This window comes from Cervus elaphus, chromosome 1 (genome assembly GCF_910594005.1).
Source record: "Cervus elaphus chromosome 1, mCerEla1.1, whole genome shotgun sequence".
Taxonomy (NCBI): Eukaryota; Metazoa; Chordata; class Mammalia; order Artiodactyla; family Cervidae; genus Cervus; species Cervus elaphus.
This window is the reverse complement of record NC_057815.1, coordinates 10,577,637-10,605,015: the sequence shown is the minus strand read 5'-3', so window position 1 is coordinate 10,605,015 and position 27,379 is coordinate 10,577,637. Positions and strand designations below refer to the sequence as shown.

Below are 27,379 nucleotides of genomic sequence, written 5' to 3'. Positions count from 1 at the left end.
TGTTCTCATCATCACAGAAAGCTGGTATGCATGGTACTCCTGGAGTAATTGCTTCTTGTTACATGGGCCACTAAAATTAGGTTTTAGAATCTGGGGCATAAGCATGCTGTCATCATGTATTCCCAGAGAGCAGTGATAGAACCGAAATGGGTAATGGTGGGCTGATGGTGGGTTCCTTTGACGGAACTATAGAATTTTAGAATTTATTTCATTTCTGTAACAGTTGATATCTGGCTGTCCTTTTTATAATGCAGAGTGAGAACTTTTCCTACCGTGTCTGATAAATGTTGTCCACGTTCCATTGCCAAGAATGTGTTGTCCAAAATGCCTGTTTAGTTTTTAAAGATGGAACTCCACCCTTTGCTTGGTTTTAAGTATGTATGGAATGTTATGATAGGAATAGTAGTAGTGGTGGTCAGACAGATGGAAATGGTGCGGAGACAAAAATATACATGTGAAATAAACTCAGTATTTAAAAAAAAAAAAAAAGAATTTGGTTCTTGTTCTTAAGTGAGATGTATAATTAAGAGATTATGTATTAAATCTTGCTAGAAGATAAATCTCAAACTTTGACACAGGAGATTTTGTGGTGTTTGATTGATCCAGAATGCAGTGTGAGAAAGAAGATGCTAGTTACCCGACAAGTTACTGGAAAATCCAGGATTTTTCTCTTATGTTAATAAGATACAATACAGAAATTTTTTAAATTGAGGTAGGGTTGACTTACAGTATTAGTTTTAGGTATATAATATAATGATTTAAATTTATATGGGTTACATAGAATTTTTATTTTAAAACCAACTGTTTTGAAATCCATGTTCAAGTACAACATCTTAGTGTCCATTATGGAGTGTCTTACTCTCACAGTCTCTTGATATTTATAATTGACTCTGTTGGGGTGAATTAATAAATCATAGGAAAATGTCATGGAAACATGGAGATGAGTTCTAGTTTGTAAAGCAACAACTCAACTTTGGTGGCATTTCAAGATACTTTGAATGTGTTTTTCCCCTGAAAGACTGTGCACTGATAAAAAATTATAACTTCTAATGGTGGCAGAACCTGAATTTCAAGAGGGTGAGGCGGGTCGGGTAGCTTCCAGAAAATTGAATATCTGCCTTATGTCTTTTAGAAAGAGCGATACATTGTTATCAGCAAAGTAGATGAAGAAGAACGCAGAAGAGAGCAGCAGAAACACGCTAAGGAACAGGTGACTGAACTACACTCATTTCCTTTGGGTGAGAAATGCCAAGAGAATTGTAGAGCTTTTGTTAGATTCAATTTAGTGAATCATTTTCTACCATAGAAGAGTTGAATTCATAGCAAAACCTGAAAGAGAATGAGGGTAGGTATTTAGATGTAGCCAGCAAAGTGAGGGTGGCATTGTGGTGGACTGTCTTCACCTCCGTGAAGCCATCTCAGAGCAAGAGTTAGTGGCTATCATTCAGACTTTGTGTCACTGAGCATCTCAGCCCATTAAGTGATCTCACCGTGGCTAAATTCAGGCCCGGTTAACTAGTTTTCCTAAAACAAAGTTGAGACGATATGGGCCTACAGATGCATGCTCATAGTTAACGTTGGAACCTCACTCTAGTTGTCCTCTGGAGAATGGTTTCGAGCAGGAAGACTAGTTAAGCTGAAGAGTAACCAGCTAAGAGACACCAGTGGCCTTAAACAGGAGAAAGTGAAGTGGAAGTGTTAAATGGTCTTTCATGTCCAACTCTTTGCGACCTGATGGACTGTAGCCCACCAGGTTCCTCTGTCCATGGAATTCTCCAGGCAAGAATACTGGAGTGGGTTGCCATGCCCTCCTCTAGAGGGGCTTAGCTTTGAGAACAGGTTTTTTTTTTTTCTTTTAAAAAAAATATTGTCTTAAAAAATTTAATTCTGGTAAAATATGTAACATGAAATTTACCATCTTTGCCATTTTGAAGTGTTCAGTTCTGTACTGTTAAGTACATTCACATTGTCCTACAACCATCACCACCATCCATCTCCAGACTATTTTTATCCTGCAAAATTGAAACGCTATACCCATTAACTAGTAACTTCCCACTCCTCCCATCCCCCAGCCTCTGGTACCCACCGGTCTACCTTCTGTCTGTGAATTTGACTCCTCTCAATGCCTCACATAAGTGGAATTGGATAGTATGTGTCTTTCTGTTACTGGCTTTGTTCATTTAGCGTAATGGCATTTTGGGTTCATCTTTATTGTAGCATGCATCACAATTTCCTTTCTTTTTGAAGTCTGAATAATATTCTATATACCACATTATGTTTGTCCATTTACCTGTTTATGGACTCTTGTGTTGCTTCTGTCTTTCGGTTCTTGTGACTAATGCTGCTCTGAACATGGTTGTCAAGGACTCTCTTGAGTCCTTGCTTTCAATTCTTTGGGGCATATACCCAGGAGTGGAATTGCTGGATCATATGATAATTCTATTTTTAATTTTTTGAGGGACTACCATGCTATTTCCCACGTGACTGTACCACTTTTCATTCCCACCAACAAAGTACAAGTGTTCCAATTTCTCCACAAAACCACCAGTGCTTTTCAGACTCAAGAGTAGTTTAAGGAGGTAAACAATTTCAGTGAGGGTGAAGTGGGAGAGCAGGGGGCTTGCAGGTTCCTGGGAATTAAACTGGACCTAGTGAATTTTTTTTGTTTTAATTTAAATTTTTGACCATGCCACACAGCATGCAGGATCTTAGTTCCCTGACCAGGAGTAGAACCCATGCCCGTTGCAATGGAAGCACAGTCTTAACCCCTGGACCAGGGACATCCCAGGAGAAGAGTCATTAAGTAATTTAGCTGTGAAGAGATAAGGAGAAGGAGAATGGTTCTCTAGAGTTTAGAGTTAAGGAAGGGATTTCAAGATAGGAAAGAAATTGAGTCTGTTTAAGCACCGTCATGAAGAAGACAGGAGAGAAGAAGCTGAGTGGGAATGCGTCTCAGTGTGATGCTATAAAAATTTTGTAAAAATGCATTTGACCAGGAAAAAAGACAGCGGGGTGGTGGGGTGGGGGGGCTTCCCTGGGGGCTCAGTTAGTAAAGAATCCTTCTGTAGCGCAGGAGGATCCTTGGGTTGGGACAATCCCCTAGAGAAGAGAATGGCAACCCACTCCAGTATTCAGTATTCTTGCCTGGAGAATTCCATGGACAGAGGAGCCTGGTGGGCTACAGTTCATGGGGTCAAAAAGAGTCTGACACGACTGAGCAACTAAGCACTCACTCAGGAAAAAAAAAAAATCAGAGAATTCTTGATTAACAGATGGTCTGAGTGGTTCTCCTCAGAATGGAATGCAGTATTGATTTGGCCAGCAGGTGGCAGCTTTTAAAAGTCCCTGTTTATAAGACAACTTCTCGTTTAGTCCTTAAGTTGTATCAGACTCTGCAACCCTATGGACTGTAGCCCACCAGGTTCCTCTGTCCATGGGATTACCCAGGCAAGAATACTGGAATGGGTTGCCATTTCTTCCTCTAGGGGATCTTTCTGACCCAGGGATTGAACCCATGTCTCCTGCATTGGCAGATGGATTCTTTACTGCTGAGCCACCAGGAAGCCCCTCAAGGCAGCTTGAGGGATATGGAAATTTCAACAGTTGATTGGAAGTGATGGGTATACCCTAGCACTGTTATCTTAGTAACTAGTGAATAGTTTGCCACTTGCTCAGCCCTCTCTCTGAAACAGAAAAATGGTACATGCAGAAATCATTTCCAACACACTTGTTTGGGGGTGATGGACTCAAAGCAAACAAAAGTCATCTAACTGGATATAAAATTTCAGTCTCTGGTTTTTTTTTTTTTTTTTTTTTTTTCTTAGATTCAATAAAGAACTCATTCAAATAAGGAACATATATATTTCAATAGTTGGTGTTTTGTTTTGTTTTTAAATTAGGAAGAACTGAATGATGCCGTGGGATTTTCTAGAGTCATTCATGCCATTGCTAATTCGGTAAGTGAAACACACTTTGTAATTAATTTCCTGGACATAACATTTACTGTGAAATGCCAAGTTATCATTGCAAATCCATCATCTGGTCACATTGATGTTAGAATGTTTTCCTGGTCTGGAGGGAGAAGTTAGAACTTCATAAAGATAGCTTGTTGTCATAATGTGCTCAGTGTGACATTGTAATTGCTGAATTACATCCAAACCATTTTTTCAGAAAGCATTTCTATTAAAATGCAGAAGAGGATTATACTGTGATGGCCTTATGTGGCTCCATGAAACTGATATTTATTATTCTCAAAACCAACAAGAAGCAGAATAGCAAACTAAAGAATATGAGGAGAAATAATCCAGTGTTTGAAACCTTGTATTCCTTCATTAAAAGAAATCTAGAGGATAAAAATAATTGTGTTGAATTCTTCCACTTAATTGAATCTTGTATCTTTGTTTTTAAAATAATCTTATTTATTTATTTATTTTGGCTGTGCTGGGTCTTTGTTGCCGTGAGGGCTTTTCTCTAGTTTCAGCGAATAGGGGCTACTCTCTAGTTGCGATGCGCGGGCGTCTCATTGCGGTGACTTCTCTTGTTGTGGAGCACAGGCTCCAGACCACGTGGGCCTCAGTAGACATGGCACATGGGCTCAGTAGTTGTGTCTCCTGGGCTCTAGAGCACAGGCTTGATGGTTGTGGCACACGGGCTTAGTTGCTCCCCAGCATGTGGGATCTTCCCGGGCCAGGGATTGAACCTGTGTCTCCTGTATTGGCAGGCAGATTCTTTACCACTACCCCAGAGAAGCCCTGAATTAATTATATCTTGATAACATTTGATGCATTTAAAAAATGTGTCAACTGTTTATGTAAATGTGCTGGAGGATTCTGTGATAGATATAGTAGATATTTTCCCTTGTTTCTTACATCCTTTAAGAAAAGAAGCACACCCATCTTGCAGAGAGAAACTGGGTCTTGCTGCTGGTTGTTCTGTTGAGTTACCCATCCAAGTCACACTGCTTGCCTGATGCTAAACTTCCTGGAGTCCGAGACTTCCTTGTCCTTGAGTAGCTGGCCTAGGGAGAAGGATTTGTCTCCCTGGAGGAGTCATCTTGTCCCTTAAATGCTGAGCCCTGCATCGGGGAAGCTTGAGGGCAGTGCTTCAGGAGTCCGTGGTTGTCTCAACAGTAGGTGCAGCCTTGTCACACAGGAGCACTTTTGGGGAGGCAGCCACTGGCCCTGGGAAGGGGTAAACAGAACTTAGACCTTGAGAGAGAGAAGGGCTGGCTCCTCAGGAGCTCTTTCAAGTAAATGATATTACTGGAACAGAATAGAACCAGGGATGAGCCTGGAGAAAAACAAAGGTGTGGGTCTCTTGAGAAGTAGCCAAAAAGCTAGTTTAGAACTCAACATTTCAAAAAACTAAGATCATGGCATCTGGTCCCATCACTTCATGGCAAATAGATGGGGAAACAATGGAAACAATGACAGACTTTTTCTTGGGCTCCAAAATCACTACAGGTGGTGACTGCAGCCATGAAATTAAAAGACACTTGCTCCTTGAAAGAAATGCTGTGACAAACCTAGATAGCGTATTAAAAAGCAGAGACATCACTTTGCCAACAAAGATCCATATAGTCAAAGTTACGGTTTTTCTAGTAGTCATGTATGGATGTGAGAGTTGGACCGTAAAAAACGCTGAGCACTGAAGAATTGATGCTTTTGAACTGTGGTGTTGGAGAGAAGACTCTTGTGAGTGCCTTGGACTGCAAGGAGATCAAAGCAGTCAGTCCTAAACTAAAGGAAATCAGTCCTGAATATTCAGGGTCTGAAAAGACCCTGATGCTGGGAAAGATTTAAGGCAGAAGGAGAAGAGGGTGACAGAGGATGAGATGGTCAGATGGCATCACTGATTCAATGGACATTAACTTGGGTAAACTCCACAAGATGGTGGGGGACAGGGAAGCCTGATGTGCTGCAGTCCAAAGAGTCAGGATATGACTGATCAACAGCAACAAGATTGTGTGTATCCAGAGAAGCAGAGAGGGCTTCCCTGGTGGCTCAGTGGTGAAGAATCTGCCTGTAATGCAAAAGTCTTGGGTTTGATCCCTGGATTAGAAAGATCTCTTGGAGAAGGGAATGGCAACCCACTCCAGTATTCTTGCCTGGTATATTCCATGGACAGAGGAGCCTGGTGGGCTACAGTCTATGAGGCCACAAAGAGTTGGACATGACCGAGAGGCACACACACCCACACAGAAGTAGAGGGGAGTTTCTGGTTGTGTTTGCTTACATTATACACACTTAACCAGCCGTTTTCAGAGCAGTGGTGGATTGACTGAAGCTGTCCCTGAAACAGATGTGGGGCAGCAGTTGGCTTTGAGCTCCCATAACCAGCATGATGGTTTAGGGGGCTTTTCCAAGATGGGGGCATTTGTTTGCCTTGTACAAACAATTCAGATCCTTGAGCCAGCTGTGCCTCTATTTTTCCTCTCTGTGGTCCCTCTTCTGCAGAGTGATTCATGGCAAGTTGTGGACCATTCGTAGTGCGTGTCACAGAGCATACCGTGATAAAAATTTAGCCCTGTTTATTAGTGATCCAGACATTTAAAATTTAAGTCACATACTTTACAACTACTAACATAGTTGAGCTCTGTATAGCCAGTGAACAAGTAAACACTCTGTATTAGACCAGATTCTTTCCCTGTCATTCTTAGTAAGGAATCTGTTTTCTCTAGTTTTAAAAAAAATTCGTATTAATTTTTCACCCACAGAAAAACTGGTAGAGGATTTCTATACGCCCGTCACCTGGCGACACCTGATGTTACTGTCTTGTATAACCACACAGTTGCAAAACCATGAAATTAGCCTTGGTACAATATTATGAGCTAACTTGAATTTAACCTGTTTTTCCTCTAAGTCCTTTTTCTATTGATGGTTCTATCTAGGATCCCACATTGAGTTTACTTGTTATTTCTCCTTACTCTTCTGCAGTCTGTAGTTTACTTTGTCTTTTATAACCTTGATGTTTTTAAAGAGTATTGATTGATTGTAATTGTGTCAGGTGTCCCTTGGTTTGGATTTGTTTGATCTTTTCTCACGTAGGATTGAAGACACAGTTTTGGCAGGCAGACCACAGAAATGATGGTTCATGACGTTGACCCCCATCACTCAGTTCAGGTGGTGTCTGCTGGGTCTATGCACTGTAGAGTTACTGTTTTCCCTTTTGTAGTTAATAAATATATTGGGGGCGATATTTTGAGATGCTGAAAACCCTGTTTTTTCTTGAGCTTTTGCCAGTGACAGCATCTGTCGGTGGATCTTGCCTGCAGCCATCATTACTGTGGTATTCTAGTGGCGAGTTTGTGTTTCCCTCTTTCTCCATTTGTTTCTGGAAATCTTCTAGAAGAGCCGCCCCTGCTCCCCTTCTGTTAATCCTTTTTTTTTTTTTTTTTTTTGGACTCAGAGAAACTTATTTCATTCTACATATCTTTAAACAATTTGTTTATTTGGCTGCAGCAGGTCTTAGTTGCAGCGTGCAGGCTCTCTAGTTGTGGCACACAGGCTTAGTAGTTGGGGCTTGCGGGATGAGTTGCTCCAAGGCATGTAGGATCTTAGTTCCCTGATTAGAGATCGAACTGACATCCCCTGCAGTAGAAGGTGGATCCTTAACCACTTGACCACCAGGGAAGTCCCCATTGTATAGATTTATCTCTTAATTTAAAAACATTATTTATTTATTTATTTGTTTCTGGCTGTGCTGTCTTCATTGCCGCCTGTGGGCTTTAGTTGCAGTGGAGCAGGGGCTACTTTTCTCTGGTTGCGGTGCACGGCTTCCCGGTGCAGTGGCTTCTCTTGTTGTGGAGCATGGGCCCTAGAGATGCAGGCTTCTGACGCTGTGGCACACGGGGTAGCTGCCCCATAGCCTGTGGGGTCTTCCTGGACCAGCGATCGAACCGTGTCCCCTGCATTGACAGGTGGATTCCTAAGCCCTGGACCATGAGGGAGGTCCCTCTACAGATTTTAATCTAGTGTTCTTATCATTTATTTTGTTGCTCGGATGGTACCACATGGGCCATTGGTGCTTCTTCAGGCTGGCTCGCCTGTAACAAGCCCCTTCCTTTTCTGAGCACCTCCTTACTTTCTGACGTCACAAGATATTCCACACTCATCTTGTATCTTCCTTTCCTCAGCTCTAGAATCAATGACTTCTCCAAGGAGCCCGGGTTCCTTTTAGAAACCAAGTTCTGGTGCTGGGCTGCTGTGGTGTTACTACTGCTAGTTCCCCTCCCTGCACAGAGCTGAAAATGATACATGTGTGTGGCCACGCATGTTTACACACGTTGATATTTCCGTGTCTGACTTACATGCATATTTTAAAAAATGAATTTATACTGATACACGACAGATTCTAGTCCAGTACCACAGGGTTTACTTTTAACCTACTCTCTCTTCTTTGTAACTTTTTTCCCTCCAACACTGGGAATTGCAGTTCTTGTTATCTGCTGTGTTGATGTTACTTCTGTTCTTCCCAGCCACCTTCAGTATGGTCGAGGGCTTCATTTATAATACAGTTAGGTTTATCTTTTAGGGCTTCCATTTTGGGTTTCTTCCTTCTCTGTGGTTTCGATCAATACTTGGTATCTTAGCACTGTGTAGATATTCAGAATGAGAGGATAGCTCATCTGTTGGATTTGGGAGATTTTGTATAGAATTATTTATTTCAGAGGATTATGCTTACCTTTGTGAGTCAAGGAGTATTGCTCTGAAGGTCCACTGGGACATAGAGAAAAGCTCCAGATGCTTTATGTTAAAAATGCTGTCACCTGGCTAGCTAAATCTAAATTGATGTTCCATTTTTGCAGTTTAATTTTTATCAAAATGGACTAATTTATTGCACATATATTGTACCTCGTTGGTTGAAGAGCAGTGAATTTCATTGGAAACAATATTTCGAAACAAGCCCTGTGGAATTTGGCATACATGATGAAGGAAATGGAAACATTCTATTTAATAAAGTTACTTATTTTTTACCTTCTAGCATTGTTATAAGTGTGTCTTTTGAAAATAAGTGAGTTGTTTTGAAGAATACATTTCTGAAATAGATATTTGGAGTTTGTTCACAAATTATTTGACAGTTCAAGGTATCTAGCATTTTCAGTTACATTTTTGAGCTCTTTAATAAAAATTTTGCTACTTCTGATTCTTGTGTTAGTAAAAATTTTACTACTTCTGATTCTTTTGGGTAGAAAATGAATAAAATCAGAGAAAAAGATCAATGAAATCAAAGTCATTTGGAGCTTTTACTTTGCATTCTGGATTTTACACCAGAAGAGGAATGAAGCCAGCCCAAATTTCTTTATTTGCATATCTTTATACATTTTTTTTTCCCCTTAGTGTCAAAAAGTAAGTTTAGTACAAAATCCTCATGGAACCAAGCCATACATTTCAAGATACTTAGCATTTTCTGTTTTTTTGAGCTCTTCAATAAAAAGCCCTGATAAAATTTTGCACCAAGGAGTCTTTCCTAACCTTGACTTTTTTCAGGGGAAGCTTGTCATTGGACACAACATGCTCTTGGATGTCATGCACACGGTTCATCAGTTCTACTGCCCTCTGCCCGCGGTGAGTGACCTGTCAGCCTGTGTTAAAAATTCTCATCTTCAATACTGAGAAAGTGTTCTTTGTGGGGTGCCGTTCCCTTGTCTGCACCTGTCCCCGAGGGACAGTCTCCTGCACTTGGTTGAATGTTTTTGAAGAGATTTTAAAGGATCTTCGGACATCTGCCATTGCTGGAGCGAGGTTAAACATTTGTTTCGTCTTGATGCCGGAGGTTTGTTTGCTCAGTTAGTGCTGAGCAGGGGTTGCTGAGCCGCAGATGTGGTCTCCGGGTTTGATACTGCTAACGTGAGCCACAGCAGGGCGCTGAAGCAGGGGTGGCTGGGGTAGGGGTGGGGGGCGGGGGTGGGTGGTGGTGCTAGAGGTCTGTAGACTGGGTCAGGTTGTGTAAAAGTCTTGGTTGCTTCTTGCAAGGTAACCCTTAGATTCTCTGTGGACCGTGGTGTTTTGGGACTCTTGGAGCCGTGCGGTCTCAGGGCACCAAAGCACAGAGTCCGGGAGAAGGGCTTCTCTCTGTCTCCTCCTCTTCGCTCCCTGACTGCCTAGGGCCTCATCTTACTGCTGCTCATCACTGCAGTGCCTTGCCTTCATTTACTCCCCCTGTTTTCTGTCCTTCAGTGACCTCACCCGCCTTCTAGAACTTCAGTTGGAGACACCGACATCTTCCTCTCCAGCTGGCATCTCTCCTCAGATCCGGTCACAGTTTACGCTGACCCCGCACGTCTCTACCTGGGTAGCTTTCAGAATGAGTGGGGTTTAAAATTCATGTGTCGCAAACAGGGTGTGCAACTTAACGTAACCTTTCTCTCCTTCTGTCTCCAAACCCGTTCTTCCTCCTGATTGCTTTACTGTAAATGATACCCAGTCACCAACATGGTTTTTAACATCCGTTTTGGCTCTTCCTCTGTCCCCCAGATCTGGCCAGTTAGAAAATCCTGGCAGTTTTGTCTCCAGGCTGTCTCTCACATCTGGATTCTTTCCATTTCAAGTAGCAAGTAGCCTTATTCCTCATCTGAAGATGGCAAACTCCAGGCAGGATTCCCTGCCTCACTTTAACCTTCAGCCCATCCTTTAAACAGAGGTTGGCAAACTTTTTCTATAAAGGGTCAGATAGTCAAATATTTGGGGCTTTCCGGGCTGCCTAGTCTTTGTCAGGACTCTTAAGATGGTCATTGTCACCTGAAAACTGCTGTAGAATGCAGTGTGTCAACAAATGGGTATGACTTTGTCCCAGAAAAATTTTATTTAAAAATAGGTGATAGGCCAGATTTGGCCTGCAGACCGTGGTTTCCAGCCTCTGCTTTAAACTATCATACCGCCAGATTTTTTTTTTAATTGGAAGATAATTGCTTTTCAATATTGTGTTGGTTTCTGCCATACAACAACTCGAATCAGCTATAATTATATATATATCCCCTCCCTCTTGAGCTCTCTTCCCTCCCCCGACCCTATCCCTCTAGGTCATCACAGAGCACCAGGCTGGGCTCCCTGTGTTACACAGCAGCTTCCCACTAGCTAGCTGTTTTGCGCATGGTGGTGTATATATGTCAGCGCTACCCAATTCATCCTACCCTCTGCTTCCCCCGCCCTGTCCGCAAGTCCATTCTCTACTGCTGTGTCTGCGTATACCACCAGATTCACCTTTTATGGCTTCTGGATTGGATGATACCTACTTTAGAGTTCAGTGTCGTTTATACATCTGCAAAGCCTCAGTTACTTCACGTTTCTCACAATGCGTCGTTCCTTCAGCATCTTGATTACTTTTCTTTGGAAAATTCCAACACTGAGTACCGCAGGTCTATTGGGAAGCCTGTTCCTATTTCTGCAGCCTTAAGATTGTCGTTGCTTTTCATAAAAACTGCATCACCCTCAGGGACTCAAAGGCATCATAGTTGTGAGCCTCAAAACAAACATGATGGGTGTGAATTTGCATTGTGTAAATCTAAAGGGCTAATGTTAATTTCAGAGCTGTCACTCCTTATTGACTGAATAGTAGTAGCCTTTCTCACGGCTTTTTGACCTTCAGAGCAGTGAAGTTATCTGTAAGGAAAGTGTATTTAATGCTGTGTTTATAGGTGTTTCAGACACCAAACAGAGCTTGGCTTGTAACAGGCATTAAGTACTGATTTAACAAATGAGTGTCTTCCAACTGTGTCAGCTTTGTAATCTCCTGATGTATGGCTCTGTCCACATCACTGACCCTGAGTTAAATTCTGAGTTAATCCCATGTTCTTTGTTTTTCTATACAGTTGATTCTTTTTAGCCTGGCATTATCAAGCCTTCTGTGATTTGGCCCAACCTTCTTGTGTAGTCTGGACCCGTTTTTGTCCTTCCTCCCAGCCAGACTGGCTCATTTTTCAACCCCCAGAAAACGTGTGCTTTTGCATGTCTGTAATTTTTGGTATATGAAATCCTTCAACTTGAATTTCCTCTGGCTTTTCTCAGTGTTTGCTATTTATGGCTTTACCCATCTTACCCAGGTCCAGTGTGTGCCTCTTTGGGTGTACACCTTTTCCCTGCTTGCTGCCTTGCCCAAGAGTGATCTTTCCTTTCTCTGAACTGCCAGAGAACCGTGTACCTCTTCTGTTGCATAAATGTTGCCTTTACATCTTATTCCACTTTTCTCTCTAAGTGATTCCCTCCTTGGACAGGGAGTGTGACCTTTTTATTATCTGTGTCTAAATGCCTAGCATAGCCTTTGTATGTAAGGACTAAATAAATGTTATCTTGCATGTAGCTAGTTTTCAATCAAATTCTACTGGAAAGAGAATATGACTTATTGCAAAGTAGAAGGTGGGTTAGGGTAAGTGGTTTTTTTTTTTTTTTTTTTTTTTAAATCATCTGGTTACATGCTTTATTTTTTTATTTTTTTTAATTTTTTTATTAGTTGGAGGCTAATTACTTCACAACATTTCAGTGGGTTTTGTCATACATTGATATGAATCAGCCATAGATTTACACTTATTCCCCATCCCGATCCCCCCTCCCACCTCCCTCTTCACCCGACTCCTCTGGGTCTTCCCAGTGCACCAGGCCCGAGCACTTGTCTCATGCATCCCACCTGGGCTGGTGATCTGTTTCACCATAGATAGTATACATGCTGTTCTTTTGAAACATCCCACCCTCACATTCTCCCACAGAGTTCAAAAGTCTGTTCTGTATTTCTGTGTCTCTTTTTCTGTTTTGCATATAGGGTTATCGTTACCATCTTTCTAAATTCCATATATATGTGTTAGTATGCTGTAATGTTCTTTATCTTTCTGGCTTACTTCACTCTGTATAATGGGCTCCAGTTTCATCCATCTCATTAGGACTGATTCAAATGAATTCTTTTTGACAGCTGAGTAATATTCCATGGTGTATATGTACCACAGCTTCCTTATCCATTCATCTGCTGATGGGCATCTAGGTTGCTTCCATGTCCTGGCTATTATAAACAGTGCTGCAATGAACATTGGGGTGCACGTGTCTCTTTCAGATCTGGTTTCCTCAGTGTGTATGCCCAAAAGTGGGATTGCTGGGTCATATGGCAGTTCTATTTCCAGTTTTTTAAGGAATCTCCACACTGTTTTCCATAGTGGCTGTACTAGTTTGCATTCCCACCAACAGTGTAAGAGGGTTCCCTTTTCTCCACACCCTCTCCAGCATTTATTGCTTGTAGTCTTTTGGATAGCAGCCATCCTGACTGGCGTGTAATGGTACCTCATTGTGGTTTTGATTTGCATTTCTCTAATAATGAGTGATGTTGAGCACCTTTTCATGTGTTTGTTAGCCATCTGTATGTCTTCTTTGGAGAAATGTCTGTTTAGTTCTTTGGCCCATTTTTTGATTGGGTCATTTATTTTTCTGGAATTGAGCTTCAGGAGTTGCTTGTATATTTTTGAGATTAATCCTTTGTCTGTTTCTTCATTTGCTATTATTTTCTCCCAATCTGACGGCTGTCTTTTCACCTTACTTATAGTTTCCTTTGTAGTGCAAAAGCTTTTAAGTTTCATTAGATCCCATTTGTTTAGTTTTGCTTTTATTTCCAATATTCTGGGAGGTGGGTCATAGAGGATCTTGCTGTGATTTATGTCGGAGAGTGTTTTGCCTATGTTCTCCTCTAGGAGTTTTATAGTTTCTGGTCTTACATTTAGATCTTTAATCCATTTTGAGTTTATTTTTGTGTATGGTGTTAGAAAGTGTTCTAGTTTCATTCTTTTACAAGTGGTTGACCAGTTTTCCCAGCACCACTTGTTAAAGAGGTTGTCTTTTTTCCATTGTATATCCTTGCCTCCTTTGTCAAAGATAAGGTGTCCATAGGTTCGTGGATTTATCTCTGGGCTTTCTATTCTGTTCCATTGATCTATATTTCTGTCTTTGTGCCAGTACCATACTGTCTTGATGACTGTGGCTTTGTAGTAGAGTCTGAAGTCAGGCAGGTTGATTCCTCCAGTTCCATTCTTCTTTCTCAAGATTACTTTGGCTATTCGAGGTTTTTTGTATTTCCATACAAATTGTGAAATTCTTTGGTCTAGTTCTGTGAAAAATACCGTTGGTAGCTTGATAGGGATTGCATTGAATCTATAGATTGCTTTGGGTAGAATAGCCATTTTGACAATATTGATTCTTCCAATCCATGAACACGGTATGTTTCTCCATCTGTTTGTGTCCTCTTTGATTTCTTTCATCAGTGTTTTATAGTTTTCTATGTATAGGTCTTTTGTTTCTTTAGGTAGATATACTCCTAAGTATTTTATTCTTTTTGTTGCAATGGTGAATGGTATTGTTTCCTTAATTTCTCTTTCTGTTTTTTCATTGTTAGTATATAGGAATGCAAGGGATTTCTGTGTGTTAATTTTATATCCTGCAACTTTACTATATTCATTGATTAGTTCTAGTAATTTTCTGGTAGAGTCTTTAGGGTTTTCTATGTAGAGGATCATGTCATCTGCAAACAGTGAGAGTTTCACTTCTTCTTTTCCTATCTGGATTCCTTTTACTTCTTTTTCTGCTCTGATTGCTGTGGCCAAAACTTCCAACACTATGTTGAACAGTAGTGGTGACAGTGGGCACCCTTGTCTTGTTCCTGATTTCAGGGGGAATGCTTTCAATTTTTCACCATTGAGGGTGATGCTTGCTGTGGGTTTGTCATATATGGCTTTTATAATGTTGAGGTATGTTCCTTCTATTCCTGCTTTTTGGAGAGTTTTAATCATAAATGAGTGTTGAATTTTGTCAAAGGCTTTCTCTGCATCTATTGAGATAATCATATGGTTTTTATCTTTCAATTTGTTAATGTGGTGTATTACGTTGATTGATTGCGGATATTGAAGAATCCTTGCATTCCTGGGATAAAGCCCACTTGGTCGTGGTGTATGATTTTTTTAATATGTTGTTGGATTCTGTTTGCTAGAATTTTGTTAAGGATTTTTGCATCTATGTTCATCAGTGATATTGGCCTGTAGTTTTCTTTTTTTGTGGCATCTTTGTCTGGTTTTGGAATTAGGGTGATGGTGGCCTCATAGAATGAGTTTGGAAGTTTACCTTCTTCTGCAATTTTCTGGAAGAGTTTGAGTAAGGTAGGTGTTAGCTCTTCTCTAAATTTTTGGTAGAATTCAGCTGTGAAGCCATCTGGTCCTGGGCTTTTGTTTGCTGGAAGATTTTTGATTACACTTTCGATTTCCTTGCCTGTGATGGGTCTGTTAAGATCTTCTATTTCTTCCTGGTTCAGTTTTGGAAAGTTATACTTTTCTAAGAATTTGTCCATTTCATCCAAGTTGTCCATTTTATTGGCATAGAGCTGCTGGTAGTAGTCTCTTATGATCCTTTGTATTTCAGTGTTGTCTGTTGTGATCTCTCCATTTTCATTTCTAATTTTGTTAATTTGGTTCTTCTCTCTTTGCTTCTTAATGAGTCTTGCTAATGGTTTGTCAATTTTATTTTTTCAAAAAACCAGCTTTTAGCTTTGTTGATTTTTGCTATGGTCTCTTTAGTTTCTTTTGCATTTATTTCTGCCCTGATTTTTAAGATTTCTTTCCTTCTGCTAACCCTGGGGTTCTTCATTTCTTCCTTCTCTAATTGCTTTAGGTGTAGAGTTAGGTTATTTATTTGGCTTTTTTCTTGTTTCTTGATGTAAGCCTGTAATGCTATGAACTTTCCCCTTAGCACTGCTTTTACAGTGTCCCATAGGTTTTGGGTTGTTGTGTTTTCATTTTCATTCATTTCTATACATATTTTGATTTCTTTTTTGATTTCTTCTATGATTTGTTGGTTATTCAGAAGTGTGTTATTTAGCCTCCATGTGTTTGAATTTTTAACAATTTTTTTCCTGTAATTGAGATCTAATCTTACTGCACTGTGGTCAGAAAAGATGACTGGAATGATTTCAATTTTTTTGAATTTTCCAAGACCAGATTTATGGCCCAGGATGTGATCTATTCTGGAGAAGGTTCCGTGTGCACTTGAGAAAAAGGTGAAGTTGATTGTTTTGGGGTGAAATGTCCTATAGATATCAATTAGGTCTAGCTGGTCCATTGTGTCATTTAAAGTTTGTGTTTCCTTGTTAATTTTCTGTGTAGTTGATCTATCCATAGTTGTGAGTGGGGTATTAAAGTCTCCCACTATTATTGTGTTACTATTAATTTCCTCTTTCATACTCGTTAGTGTTTGCCGTACATATTGCGGTGCTCCTATGTTGGGTGCATATATATTTATAATTGTTACATCTTCTTCTTGGATTGATCCTTTGATCATTATGTAGTGTCCTTCTTTGTCTCTTTTCACAGCTTTTATTTGAAAGTCTATTTTATCTGATATGAGTATTGCGACTCCTGCTTTCTTTTGGTCTCCGTTTGCATGAAATATTTTTTTCCAGCCCTTCACTTTCAGTCTGTATGTGTCTCTTGTTTTGAGGTGGGTCTCTTGTAGACAGCATATATAGGGGTCTTGTTTTTGTATCCATTCAGCCAATCTTTGTCTTTTGGTTGGGGCATTCAACCCATTTACATTTAAGGTAATTATTGATAGGTGTGGTCCCATTGCCATTTACTTTGTTGTTTTGGGTTCACGTTTATACAACCTTTCTGCATTTCCTGTCTAGAGAAGATCCTTTAGCATTTGTTGAAGAGCTGGTTTGGTAGTGCTGAATTCTCTCAGCTTTTGCTTATCTGTAAAGCTTTTGAGTTCTCCTTCATATCTGAATGAGATCCTTGCTGGATACAGTAATCTAGGTTGTAGGTTATTCTCTTTCATTACTTTCAGGACGTCCTGCCATTCCCTTCTGGCCTGGAGGGTTTCTATTGATAGATCAGCTGTTATCCTTATGGGAATCCCTTTGTGTGTTATTTGTTGTTTTTCCCTTGCTGCTTTTAATATTTGTTCTTTGTGTTTGATCTTTGTTAGTTTGATTAATATGTGTCTTGGGGTGTTTCGCCTTGGGTTTATCCTGTTTGGAACTCTCTGGGTTTCTTGGACTTGGGTGGCTATTTCCTTCCCCATTTTAGGGAAGTTTTCAGCTATTATCTCCTCGAGTATTTTCTCATGGCCTTTCTTTTTGTCTTCTTCTTCTGGAACTCCTATGATTCGAATGTTGGGGCGTTTCACATTGTCCCAGAGGTCCCTGAGGTTGTCCTCATTTCTTTTGATCCTTTTTTCTTTTTTCCTCTCTGCTTCATTTATTTCCACCATTTTATCTTCTATCTCACTTATCCTATCTTCTGCCTCCGTTATTCTACTCTTGGTTCCCTCCAAAGTGTTTTTGATCTCATTCATTGCATTATTCATTTTTAATTGACTCTTTTTTATTTCTTCTAGGTCTTTATTAAACAATTCTTGTATCTTTTCAATCTTTGTTTCCAAGCTATTTATCTGTAACTCCATTTTGTTTTCAAGATTTTGGATCATTTTTATTATCATTATTCTAAATTCTTTTTCAGGTAGATTCCCTATCTCCTCCTCTTTTGTTTGACTTGGTGGGCATTTTTCTTGTTCCTTTACCTGTTGGGTATTTCTTTGCCTTTTCATCTTGTTTAGATTGCTGTGTCTGGAGTGGACTTTCTGTATTCTGGAGGTCTGTGGTTCCTTTTTATTGTGGAGGATTTACCCAGTGGGTGGGGTTGGACGTTTGGCTTGTCAAGGTTTCCTGGTTAGGGAAGCTTGCGTCAGTGTACTGGTGCGTGGAACTTGATTTCTTCTCTTTGGAGAGCAATGGAGTGCCCAGTAATGAGTTTTGAGTTGGGTCTATGTGTTAGGTGTGACCTTGGGTAGCCTGTATGTTGACATTCAGGGCTATGTTCCTGTGTTGCTGGAGAATTTGCGTGGTATGTCTTGCTCTAAAACTTATTGGCTCTTGGGTGGTGGTTGGTTTCAGTGTAGGTATGGAGGCTTTTGGACGGTCACTTATCACTTAAAGTTCCATGTAGTCAGGAGTTTTCTGGTGTTCTCAGGTTTTGGGCTTAAGTTTCCTGCCTCTGGATTTCAGTTTTATTCTTCCTGTAGTCTCAGGACTTCTCCAACTATACAGCTCTGATAATTAAACTTCTAGGTTAATGGCGAAAAGATTCTCCCCCGTTAGGGACACCCAGAGAGGTTCACAGAGTTACATGAACAGGAGAAAAGGGAGGAGGGAGATAGAGATGAGTAGGAGGAGAAAAGGGGGCACTCAAGAGGAGAGAGACAGATCTACGCAGCTGTCTGTTCCCAGAGTGTTCTCGTATCTCAGACACCTACAAGGATTCACAGAATTGGATGGGGAAGAGAAGGGGAAAAGAGGAAATAGAGGTGTTCTGAGGTAGAAAACAGAGAGTCAAGATTGGGAGGGAATAATCTTCGGTTTAAAGATAGGGCTTCTCTTTTTTTTTTTTTTTTTTGTAAGGTTATAGTGTAGTGAAGATGAAAATGAAGAGTAGTAGAGGAGTACTAGAGGACTTTAAAAGAAATAAGAGAAAAAGAAAAATAGAAAATAGAAGAGAAAAAGAAAAAAAAAAAAAAAGAAGAAAAAGAAGAAAAAAAAAAAAAAAAAAGAAAAAAAAAAAAAGAAAGAAAAAAAAAATTTTTTTTTTCCCCTAATTAAAAAAATCGTAAAAATCTATGAAAATGAAAGTTAAGGAGTAATGGGGGAGTAATAGGGAATTTTAAAGGAAAATAAAAGAGAAAAAATAAAAAAGAAAAATATAAAAAGAAAAAAAAATTTTTTTTTTTTCCTTACTTAGAAAAAATAGAAAAATAAAAAAAAAAAGTAAAAATATGTCTAGGAATTTCTCTGGAGCTGTTGCGGTCAGTGTGGGTTCGGCTCAGTTTCAGATAGCTCCTCGTTCCAGCTTGCACTTCTCGATATCTACAGGGCCCTTCCGGTGAAGTCGGTGTTTTCTTCAGGGATTTTAATCTGTTGCACCAGTCCCTTCTGAAGCGGTTCCCTTTGTTTATTTGGCTTCTGTTTGCCGGTCTCTTCAGAGGCTCATTTCCGCCCTGACACAGGCGGCCGGAGGCGGACTCTTATTCAGGTAGCTAGTTCCATTGCGCTGCTGGGAGGGGCTGACGCTGCGGGGCGGGGCTGGCGCTGTGGGGCGGGGCTGACGCTGCGGGGAGGGGCTGGCCCTGCGGGGGCAGGGCTGACGCTGCTTTCTCCGTCTGCGCTGCTCAGGCTCCCGGCTGTTCTATATGGAGCGCGCCCCGCGCTGCGCGAGGTTCCAGCCCTCGGGTGTTACACAAAAGCGCGGAAGGAAAAGCTGCGCCTGCTCTCTGTGCCTTCCCCGTCAGAGCGGTCCAGGCAGCCAGGGGCTTGGTGGGCGCGCTATCCCCAGGTGTGGCGCACCCACTCCCTTCCGCGGACCCAGTCTCAGTTTCCGCTGGCGCCAGGTGGGTGCGCGCGCCTTCCGCCCTCCGCGTCCCCAGCCCCAGTCCCCGCCCCGCGCCGGTCGGGTGCCTGCGCCCTGTGTCTCGCCGCGACCTTCCCCTCCCCCCTGCCTCCTGCCTCCGGCGGGGCTGGGCCGGTCCGCAGCCTGCGAGCTCTTCTCGGGACTTTCCCCGTCCCTTTGTTCTGCGAACGGCCGGCAGTGTGTTCCGGCCGGTCAATTTTCTCTCTCTCCTTTGGTCTCCCACAGTTCAAGTTGGCACCTCACAGAAGCTCCCCCCGATTGTCCTCAGGGCACTCAGGCCCGGACCCTAGCCCAAGCAAGGCCGCCTAAGACTCCCTTCCCGGGACGGGTCTCCGTCCTTAGCTCTTTTGTCTCACTTTTTATCTTTTATATTTTGTCCTACCTCCTTTCGAAGACAATGGTCTGCTTTTCTGGGCGCCTGATGACCTCAGCTAGCGATCAGAAGTTGTTTTGTGAAGTTTGCTCTGCATTCGGTTATTCTTTTGATGAATTTGTAGGAGAGAAAGTGGTCTCCCAGTCCTACTCCTCCGCCATCTTGGCTCCTCCCCCCGGTAAGTGGTTTTATCCCTTGCTTTATTACTAAGGCCCGAGTATGTTATATAACTTCTTTGTGTTCTGTCATTGTCAGAAGGAGAAAATGGTTTTCTTCCATCCACCTTTGGAAGAAGTGATGACAGGAAAGGAACAAGCCTAATTAAAATGATAGAACTTTTACATACACTGTTACCAATGTTGTATTTAAAAGTGCACTAAAGAATCTATATTTGGGGGCAGGTTTTTAGGGGAAGAGTCTTTTCTTAAAAGTCTTGCTACTTCATTCAGCATGACCTTTTAGAGGGCATTGGTCTACCTTGCTATATGCTGACCCTGGAACTGGCCATAATTCTAATTTTTTTCTTGCTTGTGAGACTTTCTAAACTGAGAGATTACACTCTTTATTGTCTTTTTGTTTGACTTAGCACTGAAACCGCTTATTCGTGTATTGTTCATTAATTTAACGATAGCCATTGAAAAGCTGGTAAATACTTCAAGCTAGCTAAATACAGACTGTATTTACAGGCTCGAAAAGCTAATGGGAAATGGCAGTTTCCTGTGAAGCATGAATAACGCTGAAGAGAACTGTAGTCACAGTGGGTCAGGAGTATGAGTAGGCAGTGCAGTATGGCAATTATGTATATAAATAAGTTAATTCAAAATGAGAGCAATCTCATTCCAGCTCTAGACTTCCTGATCAAATAAACTTGGGAAATGAATTGCCTAATTTAGGCATTTGCTATTGGTGCCACTTAAGCAATTTTCCAAGTAGTTAAAGTAAGAATCATGTGTATTGGAAAGTCTCTGTTTTAGTGGCCATTTTAACCAATATTTCAGTGGTGTTTCCATTAAAAGTATGATCCAATTTACAGTATGTCCATTTCCTGCATGAACCACTTTATTTTTTTAAGAATTTTATTGAAGTACAGTTGATTTGTAGTGTGTTCATTTCTGCTGTACAGCGAAGTGACTCAGTTAAACATAAATATTCCTTTTCACATTCTTGTCCATTATGCTTTATCACAAGATACTGTGAACCATTTTATTTAAATAACTCTACATGTCTCACTTTACGGTGAGTTGTGTAAGAGAAGTATTACTGATAGTTTTCTACATATAATAGAAACCCTTTTCCCGAACTCTTCTGTTTCAGCCATAAAATGCTCACATATCTATTTTGTTTATGCAGAATTTTAGTATCAGGTCATATGATTCCCAATCAGTGAGGAATTGCCCAAATTTTTAGATATTAGTGAGAAATGGGCCTGACAGTTTAGCTTCAGGGGCCTGTGTTGGTATCATGGTTTGAGAAGAGAACCATGGGACTTGAAATATTTGTTTTAAATATTGCAAATATACCAGTAAAATCATAACAGGTCACGTTCTTGTTTTTTAGGACTTAAATGAATTTAAGGAGGTGACAACATGTGTTTTCCCCAGGTAAGCTTTCCTTGAGGATTTGCCTTTGGTTTAAAACAGCCATCTGGGCATCCATAATTACACAAAGGTATACAGTAATTTATTAAAACCATTAGATCATGGTCACAATTCAGTTTTCATAAGCTGGAAAATGGCGTAATAGCTCCACCTTGCTGATGGTTTGCTTTTACAAATGTTGATGATGTTTGTTGTTAAAATGTAAAAATCAGAATTTGACCCAAGGATGAAAATGGACAGCAGCTGCTTTTTTTCTCATCCTGCCTCCCACTGTCTGAGGGACCTGTGAGGTCTGCTTGAGTTGGCGCTTACCTGCCTTGTCTGTTGGGTGAACCTTGTCACAGTGAAGCATCCAGTTGAGGGTATTCAGTTGAGTATTGAAGACGGTTGAATATATAGTTGGATAGAGTTGGATATGTTGAGAGTAGTATTCTGTCATTGGTCAAAAACTGTCTGGCTAGAGAACTCCTTTTTCTCAACTTTGTCAGTGCCTTAGCCTGTTGGTGTTGTCCATGGTTAGTATGGTGTGTTCTGATAGATCCCACGTCAGCCGCATGGAGCCCTCAGAGCAAGAGTCTGTATCCGAGGACCTGTCTGCAGAGGACTTGGAGCAGTTGCTCTTTCAGCCAGACTGTTTCTGCCCAATTATCTGCAGTTACTCATATTTATGTGAGAGGAAATAGTATTTTCATACGAGTGTGTGTGTGTGTGTCTCTTTTTTTTCTATTGCAATCTCTGAAGCAGAGTAGTGAGAAATAACAGTTGTGTGAGACTGCAAATGCAGGTTTTGACCCTCTAGGATACTATATGGTACAGATCTGGATAGTGGTAGGAGAGGATGAGAGCTTGGGAGCATCAGCCCTGCAGCAGTGTTTGAGCCACGTGCAAACACATGAGGATGTTTGACTTACCCCGATGTCAGTGTGAGCCCGCGCCCTCTGGAACTTCTGTTCCAGAAGTGGCTGTGGGCTTCCCCGCAGCCTTGTGATGAAGTGCCCGGATGAGGGGACCTCATCCACAGTCCGACGTGGTGGAGATGCAGATGACTGATGTGCCTAATGCCCCCGTCCAGTATTACTCATTGGAGTAAAGTACATTTTGAACATTGCTGTCCATTGTTTACCTTTTAAAAAAATTCTTCTGTTTTTAGGCTCTTGGATACAAAATTGATGGCCAGCACACAACCTTTTAAGGTATTTTAAAAATCAGAATTATTATTGATAAATTACAGTTTGAAATTTTCCAGATTGCTGCTTACAGCTTTAGAATTCTGGTCAATTAATGAATGTCATTTTCCAATACACCTTCCCCTTAACCACCTTTTGTTCTCTGAAAAAACAAAAAAGATAAAAAAGAAATTGAGGAAAAGACTAGAAATAAATACATCAAATGTCAATAGCAGTTGTCTTTGGGTAGTGGAATTGTGAGGGTTTTTTCCTTCTGAATGTAAATTTTTAATGTTAAAACATATAATGAATTTTTGAATAGATTACAGATGCATACACTCTTTCCTTTTCCTTATTTTACATATTTTGGGTATATAGTCTAATCAAGAGAATTCAGGTAAAAATATAATCATTTGCTTCTTTCTGAAGTGACTTTATATGGCTGAGTGAAATGAATGCCAGAACAGTATAGCTTTCTGGCCAAAGGTCTGTAGATACTTAACACATCTATAAAAACTTTTCATGTGGCTGTACTTTCCATATGGTGGAAATTAAACTTGTGGTTTCTCTCTTATATTGAGAAGAAGGACTCCTGTGTTTCTTTAAAGAACACAAGGGGGCAGTACTAGGTACTTTTTTTTTTTTTTTGGTCCTGATTGTTCATGAATCTCTAGTAAATGTTGCTCTGAGACGATGACAGCTCCTCCCTGTGTTTCCTGGTTTGCAGGATATCATTAACAACACATCCCTTGCAGAATTGGAAAAGCGGTTAAAAGAGACACCTTTCAACCCTCCTAAAGTTGGTAAGAATATAAATGATCGTAGAAAGCTCCACACTCTCAATGATAATTATGGATGTCTATTATGGAAGAAAGGTAAAACTATTCTAGAAACTAAATAAATTGTACATTTATAAATTTTGGCTGAATTAACTTGCTCATACCCTTGGTTGAGTTGCTGTTTTCTAAATAAAGATGGTCTTCTAATCCTAACTCTACCTTGCACGGGTAGGATTGGGTAGCCTGTTTATTAAGAAGTTTAGCAATGGCATCTTCAGGACTTTTTGTTTCTTAATCTTGGAATTGTCCCCAGACTTTATGGGTCTTCCTTTTGGTTTAAGCGAAGACAAAGAGCTGGTGATTAATTGTCAGGGGTAGAGTGAAAATATACTTTTTGTCTCAGGAAAGCCCAAGAACTGGGTTTAGAGATGAGGAAGGAGGGGGCTTCACCTCTGCCTCCTTCAGAGGTAGCTTAGGCACTGGACAGCAGTGGTGAGGAAAACCAGAGAAGGGAGGGACGTTTCTCCGGGGTGGAAATGTTTGCCCTATCTGGCCATGGTTCCACCCATGTGTTTTGGTGAAACTTCCAGGTGTTAGTTACTTCCTTGGTTCCTGTTGATCTTAGTCATGCTGCTGGTATTGTAATTAACATCCCATTAGATGTAGCCTGCAGCTTCCTGAGAAATTGATAACAGGGCTAATGGCTCAGAAATTGACAATGGAAGGTACTAAAGCAGCCAGGAATACAGTTATTTGCTTCCCTTTCTGGAATAGTCCAAAAAAGGAATTAAGAAAAGGGTGGGGGGAGAAAACCTAGACCTTTCCTCTAATAATATAATGGGCAGTATAATGGAAATAATTGATTTTGGAAATAAGTGTCTCAGCTGGTAGTAGAATAGAGGCCATGACTTAGTTGGCTATCACATTAAAAGAGTTTTTTTTTTAAGCTTAAAATCTAATATTCGATACTTACTGAGGTTAAAGAATTCTTGCTTAAAGAGCATTGTATTGATATAAAAACAATTATAGCTTTTTCATTGTTAATTTCCACTCATGCTTTTGATTCTGTTGTAACATTTTTGATACTCACTTACAAAATGGTTCTAGGAAATAACTATTTATGAATTACCGTTTTATCCCGTTATTTCTACATAATATTCCAGTAAGGAGAGTTTAGTCTAAAGCAGGTTCAGCAAACCTCATTCTCTCAGCATCTGTGAATATCATTGTGACCAGAGAGGCATGTCATAAAACTGTCTCTCCCATGAAGATGTGCCGTGTTTGCAAGGGCAGCATTACAGCAAATTCTGATCTGTTTTTGGACTTGGTTGTGCTTTCCATCTTTGTATCTGTGAGCTCGGAGACATAGTGAAGGACACTATTGACTTGAACTGCCAACCTTGATGGGAATCTTTGGCTTTTGGGGAGGGTGAGCTGGAGTATTGTCAGATAACAATTACAGAGTGTTTACCATGTACCAAACGTGGCATGAGAGCTTTACTTAAGTGAGCTCATTTGATCCTCACAAAAGCCTCACAAGGGGGCTCTGATTGTCATTGCCCTTCTACCATGGTAGAGGCCCGGAGGGGGCAACGTGTCCCAAGATCACACAGCAGCTAAGTGATAGAGCAGAGATTCAAACTCAGACGGTGGACACTGGGGGCCATGCTCTTAGCCATTGCTCTGAGGTCCCCAACCTCCAGGATCTAATGCCTGATGACCTGGGGTGGTGCTGATTTAATAATAATAGAAATAAAGTGCACAATAAATGTAACATGCCTGAATCATCCCCAAACCACCTTCACCCCCATGGAAAATTTGTCTTTCACAAAACTGGTCCCTGGTGCCAAAAAGATTGGGGACAACTGCTCTGAAATACCCCTTGCGTCCCAATCAGAGGAGGAGTCATGGTCACAAGAGTGAGTTATGCATGGTTGTAAATAGCATCCAACAGCATGCAGTTGGGAGGCCTAGGGCTGAGTCTTTGATAATGTAACCAAGACACTTCTCTAGTCCAGACCAAAGCCCTCATTTTCAGTGACTCTGTTATCTCAAGGTCTTGTGTGGAGAGAATTAAGAAGGAGATAGCTTTCTTTCTGCTTATTTAGGGTGTTTCTGCCGCACAGACATCTGGGTTTGGCAGGGCAGCATGCTTACCAGTCTTCATGATTTGTGATGACCTTGGGAAGACTGTGTTTTCTTTTTTCTCTTTAGAAAGTGCAGAAGGCTTTCCGAGTTACGACACGGCTTCTGAGCAGCTCCACGAGGCCGGCTATGATGCTTATATTACAGGACTGTGTTTCATCTCCATGGCCAACTACCTAGGTACACGCTGTACCTGCCTCTGTCAACACACCATGGTCCGGAGGGGACTCTTCCCTGTCTACCCTTTCCCTGGGATCCACTCAACCAATAGAAAGTGGGAGGGTTTTGAGGGAGGAGGGGGAGGGGGCTGGGTGGGGGTTGGGGAGTGCACAGGAGGAACCATCAAATGCTTACCTGGGGTTGTGGTACTCGGTCCACATGAGCACTTATTTTACCCTTGCGGAACCGTACTGTTGATTTCAAGATATTTTTTTCCTTTTTTTTTTCCAAGATATTTTTTTCAGGCTTTGTCTCCTTGACTGTTTGTGATACTCTGTTTCTTTTCTTCATTAGGTTCTTTTCTTAGTCCTCCAAAGAGTCATGTATCTGCCAGATCAAAACTCATCGAACCTTTTTTTAACAAGTAAGTAATCAGAGTCCCAGGGCCCCAGCCTCCTCTCTTGGTGGAAAAGCCCAGTATCTGGGATGTTGGTGAGGGGTGACTGGGAGCTCTTGGGCATTTTTAGATAAGATATTCCTCATCTCTGGTGACTCAGATGTTTTTTGAAAAATAGAAGTTGACCTTTTCAAAAAGAATGTATTCAATATATTGGCTAAAAAAAATTAGAAAACATTATGAAAGGTAGCACATCTCTTCCAAGACAAAGGACTGACGGCTTCAGAGTTTAAATGTCCCACGAGGGAGACTCTGTGTATGTGTCTGTGTACACAGTCAGACCTATCTAACCCCAACAGGCTTTACAAGTGAGATTATTCTTCATGCTTACATTATTACCTAACTAAATAACGTCCTTTCTGTGAAGATGTTGGTTACACAAATGACTTCTGAGATAACCTGTGGAGCAGTTTTGATGGTCATTGCATCCCAAACCCTCATCTGAATGGATCCGGTGAAGTTGCACCTTCACCGTCGGAGGAAGTCAGTGTGATTGTAGGGAAACGTCTGCTTTCAGAGCATTTCCAAAGAATCTCTAGATTGTCACTTCAAAGCGAGGCTGGCGCTTTCTTGGCACAGTTGAGACTAAAGTTGTGAATGTGATCATCAAGCTGGCCACAGCCTGGCTTGGTGCCAGGGCCCCAGGCCTTCGTCTCTACCCCGGCTCTCTCCGCAGGGCTGGTTCTGGGAGGCTTAGGTGAGCCAGACAGAAGTGGGCAGCCCACATCACTCACCATTTCTGAGAGAGCCATTTCAGGGTCGGCTTGGTGACGTCATTTCCTTATATTGTATGCGGCATTTGACATGTCTATTAGTGCTTTCCCAAGTAAGAATGCCGTCTCCTCCGGAGTTTATAAATTCTGGTATCACAGTGCTTGTTCATAGGTGCCATGCTGCAGAGTCAGAAGTTAATTCCAAACATCTGGATTCCTACAGGTTTGGAATTTTTGTAGTCTGAGTTAGTGAATTCTGTCATCCTGTGGCTTCTTCCTTTTTAAATCTTTGTTCTTTTCTGTGGAAGTTCAGAGGTAGATGTGTTTGATTTTTCAAAAACATCTTTCACTTCAAAAAAAGTCTTTCAAAGAGGATTGGGTAACAATGTAGTATATATTGAAAATTAAGTTGAATTTTTCTGCATGGAAAAGTAGTTCTGCCACCAGTTAAGTTCTTGCTATCTATCCAGTTCACAGTGGGATTTTCTAACCCCTTAACTCTAAATTGGGGGCAGTGTTTATCTTTGTAAATCTTAGGCCCGCTTATGGCATCAACCGTGGAACCTGTGAGT

At 41.1% G+C, this 27,379-nt stretch overlaps 1 protein-coding gene across 1 annotated transcript in view; it reads left to right on the top strand.

Moving 5' to 3' along the window:
* Window positions 1–27,379, top strand: part of LOC122683117 (poly(A)-specific ribonuclease PARN-like) — a 128,388-nt gene that overhangs the window by 86,031 nt on the left and 14,978 nt on the right. The window contains exons 12-19 of the mRNA XM_043886728.1: window positions 1,133–1,210; window positions 3,900–3,956; window positions 9,489–9,566; window positions 21,348–21,391; window positions 22,539–22,581; window positions 23,282–23,357; window positions 25,548–25,658; window positions 25,992–26,061. Coding sequence (XP_043742663.1) covers window positions 1,133–1,210; window positions 3,900–3,956; window positions 9,489–9,566; window positions 21,348–21,391; window positions 22,539–22,581; window positions 23,282–23,357; window positions 25,548–25,658; window positions 25,992–26,061 — 557 coding nt within the window. The remainder of the gene's footprint in view (window positions 1–1,132; window positions 1,211–3,899; window positions 3,957–9,488; window positions 9,567–21,347; window positions 21,392–22,538; window positions 22,582–23,281; window positions 23,358–25,547; window positions 25,659–25,991; window positions 26,062–27,379) is intronic.